Here is an 8,190-nt window from a genome sequence, read left to right on the forward strand (position 1 = left end):
AACTGAGTAGGACAATGGAGATGATGCCAATAATCAGCCCAACCACTTCCAGTGACCGTCTGGGCTGCTGGTCCCGTGCCAGCACTCGCAGCTGGGCAGGCAATCTGCATCAGCAATTTTATCAGCTTTGACTGTGGCAACCACGAGGGTGCAGAGAAAGCTGGCTGTCAGCAGCCATGGGGAGAGGGCCTGGGTGCTCACCTACCAGTCAGCACACAGCTCCAGGAAGGAAAGGGGCTTGCAGTGGGGAGCCTGCAGGAAGCTCGCTCTGTGAGAGCAAGCCTGCAAAACTCAGTGTACAGGCACCAGCCACCCAGTGAAAGTAAAGAAACCCTGCTGATAAGACTCTGGACACCCACTGAGTCCCAGAGCCATTTCCTGACTCCATCCCTAAGCCCCCCAAAGGACCCTGCTTGACTACAGAGCACCCCCATGTCACGCTGGCATATGAGCAGGGGGGATCCTGGAATGAGAAAGTCTTTGAGCTTGCAGAGACCTCTGTGACCACCTCATCCAGTTTCTCCATTTGTGTGGAGATAATCCAAGGCCAAGCAAGACAAGGAGGGCTCGGGCAACCAGAAGATTTTGGAGCTCAGGCCTGCCAATCCTCATTTCATTCAGACTGGTCCACTGTCACCTGCTTCAGATATGGTGCCTCTACGTAAATACGTATTTGAAGACTGAAAAAAAAAAAAGCATTTGGAAACCATTGAACTTCTCCAACCACTCATCTTTCAGATGAGGAGACTGAGGTCCAGCAGTGCCCATAAATTATTCATTACCTCCTCAGTCAATCATTACTCACCCAGTCATTCACCTGGAGGGTGGTGAAGGGCAGGGAGAACCAGCCAGTGCAAGGGCCCCTCATGTCCTGCCTGGCCTTTGCTTTTCCCACCTCTGGTAACTGACTGTGCTGCCAAAGTAACACTCCGTGCTCTCTCACCTGGGCATAGGAAGGCCCGCTGGCTTGGGGAGCCAAGAATGAAGCACAAGTACTCATACCTGACCTTAGGACAGGTTGTAACACAGCCATCTTTTCTGTAAAATCAACAAGTGGGGGACCAGGCACGGTGGCCCACACCTGTAGTCCCAGTACTTTGGGAGGCTGAGGTGAACGGGTCACCTGAGGTCAGGAGTTTGAGACCAGCCTGGCCAACATGGCAATATCCCATATCTACTAAAAATACAAAAATTAGCCAGAACTGGTGGCATACACCTGTAATCCTAGCTACTCAGGAGGCTGAGGCAGGAGAATCACTTGAACCTAGGAGGCAGAGGTTGCAGTGAGCCAAGATTGTGCCACTGCACTCCAGCCTGGGTGACACAGCAAGCCTCCCTCTGAAAAAAACAACAACAACAACAACAAAGGGCAGGGGGAAGTGTTCAACAGAAACATCATGTTATTCCTGGTTGCTATTTCATGACCAGACATAGCTAGAAGTCATACAGCTCTTATTTCCCTATTTTACAAATGCATCAAAAAACATCAACAGAATATGAATATCAGCTTACTGACAGAAATCAAGAATTTGGTGGCTTCTGACTCTTCACATGATTCTGAAATAATATCTATGATAACTCTCACTGGGCATCTGTTGTCACCAAGTATTCGGTGCTAAGCACGTTATGTATAAGTATATGAAATTTCATGTAATGCTTACATCAGCCTCATAGAGTCTATGACTCCCATACAGGTGAGAAAATTAAGCTTCAGAGCAGTCAAGCAGACTAAAGCTACCTGGCAAGTCATTGCAGAACCAGGGCTCAGACTTGCTGAAGTTCTGAAGCATTGTGCTGTTCTGCCCCAATTCAAGTTCAATTCCAGCTAAAAAAAAAAAAAAAAAGCCCAATAATCACTGGGAAGTTTCAGCTATTGAATACAAAATCACCAAAATATTTTGACTATATAGGTATTTTTAAGTTACTTGAATTTTGAAATAGCTATAGGATTCTGAGTAGATATTTTGCTGTCAAAACAACACATCCATAAAGCATTTTAAACTTTTCTTACACTCTCTAGAAATTACGTATTTTGTTCAATTTCAGTAACCTAGGCCCTGGCCAAGTGTGGTGGCTCACGCCTGTAATCCCAGCACTTTGGGAGGTCGAGCCAGGCGGATCACAAGGTCAGGAGTTTAAGACTAGCCTGGCAAACATGGTGAAACCCCCGTCTCTACTAAAGATATAAAAAATTAGCCTGGTATGGTAGCACGCGCCTGTAGTCCCTGCTACTCGGGCTGAGGCAGGGGAATCACTTGAACCCGGGAGGCAGAGGTTGCAGTGAGCCAAGATCGCGCCATTGCACTCTAGCTTGGGCAACAAGAGCGAAACTCCATCTCAAAAAAAAAAAAGGCCCTAAGCAACTCCACCCTGCCTCTAAGTGAGCCCCCTTGGAAGGCATGGAACCAGAGCACCATTTAGTCAGTAATTGCTGCTATGTGCTAATGGTGCCCTGGTGGCCTCCAGAATTGACTGCAGCTTCCAAAAGTGCCCAGCATGCAACCGGAAAGTGCTGTGGATCTTTGCAGAACCCAGCTTGATGGAAATCACTGAAAACAATTGCCTTTAGTGGCACTGTTATGTAACCACTGAGCATTCCCTGAATTCAGCTTTGCATATCTCACGTAGCAGGTATGTGACGTGTGTGAGGGTATGTGGGGAATGGGTGTGTTCTTTTTTCTGTGCTATCTGCTTCCCCGGTGGGAGGAGGCCATGGTGAGGATGAGGCACACTTGCCTTTAGTTAAACAAGTTCTTTTCAGAAGGAGTACCTAAGGTCATAGCTGTGCTCCTGGCAAGGGGAGGCCACGAGGCATTTAAAATGAGGTCTTATTGATGAAGACCCCTAGTGTTTCCAACAAAAAAACTCTAAATACCATTTTCAAGCTGAACTTGCACACTTCTATTTGTTTGGATGTGGAGAGAGAAAAGAAGAAATCCACGTGATGGGTAAAGCACCTGGGTCCACAGCCGAAATCTTGGGTTTAGTCTCAGTTTCATTACACAAAACTAGGCCATTTACCTCTCTGAGTTCCAGGCTCCACGTATAAAATCAATAACAGACATAATATTACTCACCCATGTCACTGGGCTGCTGGGGGACTCTACTAGGACAAGAGGCAAAGCTCTGATGTAAGCTCTTTGCAAATGTAAGAAGTGGTCTTTATGACACCCAGTTTGGGACAGTGGTTGACAGCAGAGGCATTCTGATCCCTCAAGTCTGAATCCTATCTTTGGTCCATATGGAAGTGGGACAAGTTTCGTAAATCTCTGTGCCTGGGTTCCCTATCTGGGGAAGAATCACAGATGGAAGGACCCTCAACAGTCCGGTTGGAGACTGCTCCAGTCCTTGGCACCGTCCTGTATTCTGTGGGTCACAACAGTGTGGTAAAACCAGGAAGCCGACCAGCCATCTAGCCAGGGTGTGGTCCTCCGGCTGAGACCCTCTATCCCACACCGGAGCACCCATGCCACCAGCTGGCCTTGAATTCCAGGGATGCAGGAGGACAATGAGCATGAACGAAAAGTGCTGAGTGGAGTTGAGAACGTAAAGGAAGAAGGGGACGATGAGGAAATCTCCTGGGGAGATTAGGGCTGCTAAGCCCTAAGACAGGCTCAGGGTCTGCAGGAAGGTCGGCTTGTCGGATCATCTCTGTGCGCTGACTTCTCTTTGCTCCCCAGGGCCTCTACCCGCTGCCCTTGCTCAACAGCAGCCTGGACGACGGGAAGGCCACCCTGACCCCTTCCAACACGCCCTTGGGGCGCAACCTGTCGACTCACCAGACCTACCCTGTGGTGGCAGGTATGATGCCTGGAGCCTCCCTGGCAGGTGGAGGGCGGGGGACTGCAGAGCTTGGCTGGCTGTCAGGCGGAACGTGTGTGGGGCCCTGGCCTGGAGAGGAGAGGTGGGCTGTGCTGGCTGGGCCTCAAGGTGGATTAAATGGGTCGTGCCTCCAGTCCTAGGCCGCTCCTAGGCCTCCACTCTCCCTCCTGTGGGAGAGGCGGGCGCACACACTCCTTCCCAGTCTCTCCATTTTCACTGCAGAAGCACAGAGGGAGGTCGAGCTTCTCTCTCCCCTCCTTGCCACACCTCGTGGGCCCTGGCTCCCCGGCCCAGACTCTGAGAGCAGCTGGGCCTGCCTGCCCCGCGCCCCGCACCCTCCACATCTCATGGCTTGGTTTGTGCATGTTCCCGCCCCATCATCTCACACCCCTCTCTCCTTGTTGTCTCCCTCCCTCCGGCAGATCCTCATTCACCCTTCGCCATAAAGCAGGAAACCCCCGAGGTGTCCAGTTCTAGCTCCACCCCTTCCTCTTTATCTAGCTCCGCCTTTTTGGATCTGCAGCAAGTCGGCTCCGGGGTCCCAGCCGGTGCCTCGGTCCCGCCCTTCAATGCCTTTCCCCATGCTGCCTCCGTGTACGGGCAGTTCACGGGCCAGGCCCTCCTCTCAGGTATGACAGGGAAGTCCCGGGGCCATGCAGGCATTGCGGTGGGTGGGAGGGGGGTCCTCAGGGCCGACCACCAGCCCCATCTCTGGCCCCAATCTTGTCCACCACCACCCTATTCCCTAATTCCTCTGGCAACTTTTGGAGGTGCCAACATGAGGGTCTCCGTGACTGGGAAGACATGCTCGGAAGGGGCGGATGCTCTAGGGGTGCCGGAAAGTGGGATACACCACCCCAAGACCCCACGGAAAAGCAGGAACCCTAAGGCCGGGAGCCAGGTGCTGTAACATAGGAACACTTGGTCTTGGTAAATGCATAAATAAATAGAAGGAAAAATGAACATTTTGGAGGGAAAAAGGCATTGACTTTTGGAACCAATTTCAGGATCAAATTTCCAAAAAGGCCAAGGGTCAGTCCCAGTTGTGTTTCCATGATGTAGCTATCTTCATACCTAGCTTAACAGCATCACCAGGAGGACAGTCAGACATCTGTTAAACATGATAAATTCAGTGATTCAACAACTTGGGAGAGGAGGAGTGGGGGACCTCCCATCAGGAACCTCAACTGCCTCAAAATATTTAAAGCTGAAGCACTGACCGGGCGCAGTGGCTCATGCCTGTAATTCCAGCACTTTAGTAGGCCGAGGCAGGTGGATCATGAGGTCAAGAGTTCAAGACCAGCCTGGCCAAGATGGTGAAACCCCATCTCTACTAAAATACAAAAAATTAGATAGGTGTGGTGGCAGACACCTGTAATCCCAGCTACTGGGGAGGGTGAGGCAGGAGAATTGCTTGAACCCAGGAGGCATAGGTTGCAGTGAACTGAGGTCACGTCATTGCATTCCAACCTGGGTGACAGAGGAAGACTCCATCTCAAAAAGGAAAAAAAAAATAAAAATAAGTAAATCTGGAAGCACCCGAGGGAGCCTCTAGAGCAAACTTCTTGTGCTGCTGAGGAAACTGGCCCAGGGAGGAGAAGGTCCCTGCCAAAGTCTCTGGGGGGAGCACCATCTGCAATTGGATGAGGCCTGGGCCTGCACTCCGTGAGTCAGACCTCAAGGGGAGCTGGGTCTCCTGGCAGAAGGACCTTCGCCCATCCAGCCAGGGTCTGAGGAATGGCTAAGAGTCAAGTACTTGGCTTGGCTTGGAGAGGGCCCGATGTGCAGTGAAAGTGGGGAGCAGAGACCCATATGGTCATCAGATACCTTAAGGGCGTCTACAGAGATAGGACTATTTTAGATGTGGGCCCAACTGGGGCCCAGGACCAAGGGAGGAAGCCAGCTAGCTCTCAGTTCAGCGTTGGAGGAATCTCTTTAATATTGGCACTGTCTCCAAGGAGTGTGGGTATTTAGTGACAGAGTAAATGCCTCCTCACCTCCCACACCCTCCTACCCTGATGACCTTGAAATGCTAGAGCAGAGACCAGTGCGGGAGTGGGGCATGGGAGACCCGTCACAGAGGCAGCCCAGAGTCAGACAGTCCATCTGGACCAGTGGTTTCAAATTTGGGCTTCTCAATGCTCTCTTGAAATGAAGCCTTTTACAGAAGCCATGTATGCTCACCAGACCCCTGAAGAACTGCTCTTTTAGAAGGGGGGTCCTGCCCCTAGAAAGCCCTTGGACTTGAAAACCACTGCACCAACAGAGCAAAACCTCCGCCAGCCCAGAGTTACCACAGGGTCATGTGATACAAGTCCATGGACCCTTCTTTTTTGAGATGGGGTCTCATTCTGTTGCCCAGGCTGGAGTGCAGTGGTGTGATCTCAGCTCAGTGCAGCCTCCGCCTCCTGGGTTCAAGCGATTCTCCTGCCTCAGCCTCCCGAGTAGCAGAACTACAGGTGCGCACCACCACACCCGGCCAATTGTTTTTATTTTTAGTGGAGATCGGGTTTCATCATGTTAGCCAGGATGGTCTAGATCTCCTGACTTCATGATCTGCCCATCTTGGCCTCCCAAAGTGCTGAGCCACTGCGCCCGGTCCATGGATCCTTTTTTATAACTGGCTCTACATTTTCTTTCTGGCTGGCACTCGGGGTTTTTTTTCCCCCTCTCTGTGCATCCCTGCACCTAATGTGAGAAATTTTCTTAGAAGAGAGGGACATCCAGTGTGTGGGCAGAGAGATGGTGTTAAGGATCTAAAGCGAGGAATAAAATGTTGACTCGGAGTTCAAGAATTCAAGAGGGTGAAGTCAGCAGAGATGGGTCATTTGTTTTGACCAAAGTGATTACAGGAGAAAAACCTGTGAGCTCAGTAAAATTATGTCAGCCAGAGAAAATGGGATGAGGGGAGGGAGGGAAATGAGAGGAGAGTGGAGAGGAAGGGAGGGGAAGGGTAGAGAGGGGCGGGGAGGGGGTGAGCAAAAGAGGCTCATGTCAGTTACAGGGAGTTACACAAGCCTGCGTGTCTTCTGAGAATGGCAGGCTAGGGCTGGGGCCGGTCACAGGGTAGGCAAGGGGTGAGGGTGTGGTGGTGCCCATGATGATGAGGAGCAATTGCTGTACAAGCCGTGGAGAGACTTGGCAGGACCAGCTGAAGGAGAGGGAAGGATTTAGGGCAACTGGAAGCGGATGGATGTATCACAGTGCAGACACAGGCTGTGGTGTAAAATGTAATTGGAACAGCCCAGGGCAAACTCCCTACTCCCAAAGCCCCCACACTTTGTCCCCTCCCTGTCATCCTGTTAGCATCCCCTGTCAACATGCAGTCAATCAGAGGTGATGCCTCCAACTACTGTCAGCTGTTAATTTAGTGGACGTGCCCACTCTCTAGGCCAACTGCAGGACTGAGAGGTCACCCAACCCATGGGATAAAACAGCTGGCAGCAGACACCAGGTGGTCATGCAGGCAGCAGGCAGCCAAATATGCCGCATCGGCATATCCTTCAGGCTGGTAGCCCCCAACCCAGGCCCAGATGATGCTGAAGTGCAGGTGTGAGCACTTTGAAGGTTGCTGGCTGGTCACAGGGCCCCTTAGCCCAAGGGTTGACAATTCAGCACAGAGGCAGAGGCTCTGAAAAGAGTGAGGAGTGCTAGGCTTGGAGGATCTGGGGTCCAGGCAAATGGCCAAGAGTAGGAAGCAAGTCAGAAAGCGGCTCAGGCACAAGGGAGGGGATGGCTGGTGTCCATGCTGAGCTCAGAGTGTTGGCCTGGAGCTCCTTGCAGACTGTCCACCTGAGGCCTCTGGTCAAGACTGGACCTCGATACCTAACACATGGCTAAGCCATGGTGAGAGGGCTGGGAGGACATGACGGGGTGGGGGAAGGTTAGGAAGGGAATGGTTCCAAGAGCACAGGAGGCTGCAGACCTTCCCAAGAAGAGGTGAATTTGAAAGAAAGAAAAGGAGCCCAGGCCCGATGGCTCACACCTGTAATCCCAGCACTTTGGGAGGCCAAGGTGGGCAGATCATCTGAGGTCGGGAGTTCGAGATGAGCCTGACCAACATGGAGAAACCCCGTCTCTATAAAAATACAAAATTAGCCAGGTGTGGTGGCAGATGCCTGTAATCCCAGCTACTCGGGAGGCTGAGGCAGGAGAATTGCTTGAACCCAGGAGGCAGAGGTTGCAGTGAGCCAAGATCATGCCATTGCACTCCAGCCTGGGCAACAAGAGCAAAACTCCATCTCAAAAAAGAAAAAAAAAAAGACAAGAAAGAGAAGGAAGCTGAGACCACATTATTCCTAGGTAATGCTGCAGACCAAGGAAGAGGACACAGTAAGTTTTCTTTTTTTTTTTTTTTTTTTTTTTTTT

At 51.3% G+C, this 8,190-nt stretch overlaps 1 protein-coding gene across 5 annotated transcripts in view; it reads left to right on the top strand.

Annotated features, from left to right (window-relative positions):
• PAX8 (paired box 8) overlaps nucleotides 1-8,190 on the top strand; it is a 62,928-nt gene that overhangs the window by 38,250 nt on the left and 16,488 nt on the right. For 2 of the 5 annotated variants that reach the window (XM_025354017.1, XM_025354018.1), the window contains exons 8-9: nucleotides 3,681-3,801; nucleotides 4,245-4,451. The exons of 2 other annotated variants lie outside the window; for them this stretch is intronic. In XM_025354017.1, the coding sequence (XP_025209802.1) occupies nucleotides 3,681-3,801; nucleotides 4,245-4,451 (328 nt within the window). The remainder of the gene's footprint in view (nucleotides 1-3,680; nucleotides 3,802-4,244; nucleotides 4,452-8,190) is intronic. One more of the 5 variants, XM_025354019.1, reaches the window with a different exon arrangement.

The sequence above is a fragment of the Theropithecus gelada genome, chromosome 13 (assembly GCF_003255815.1).
Source record: "Theropithecus gelada isolate Dixy chromosome 13, Tgel_1.0, whole genome shotgun sequence".
NCBI classification, from domain to species: Eukaryota; Metazoa; Chordata; class Mammalia; order Primates; family Cercopithecidae; genus Theropithecus; species Theropithecus gelada.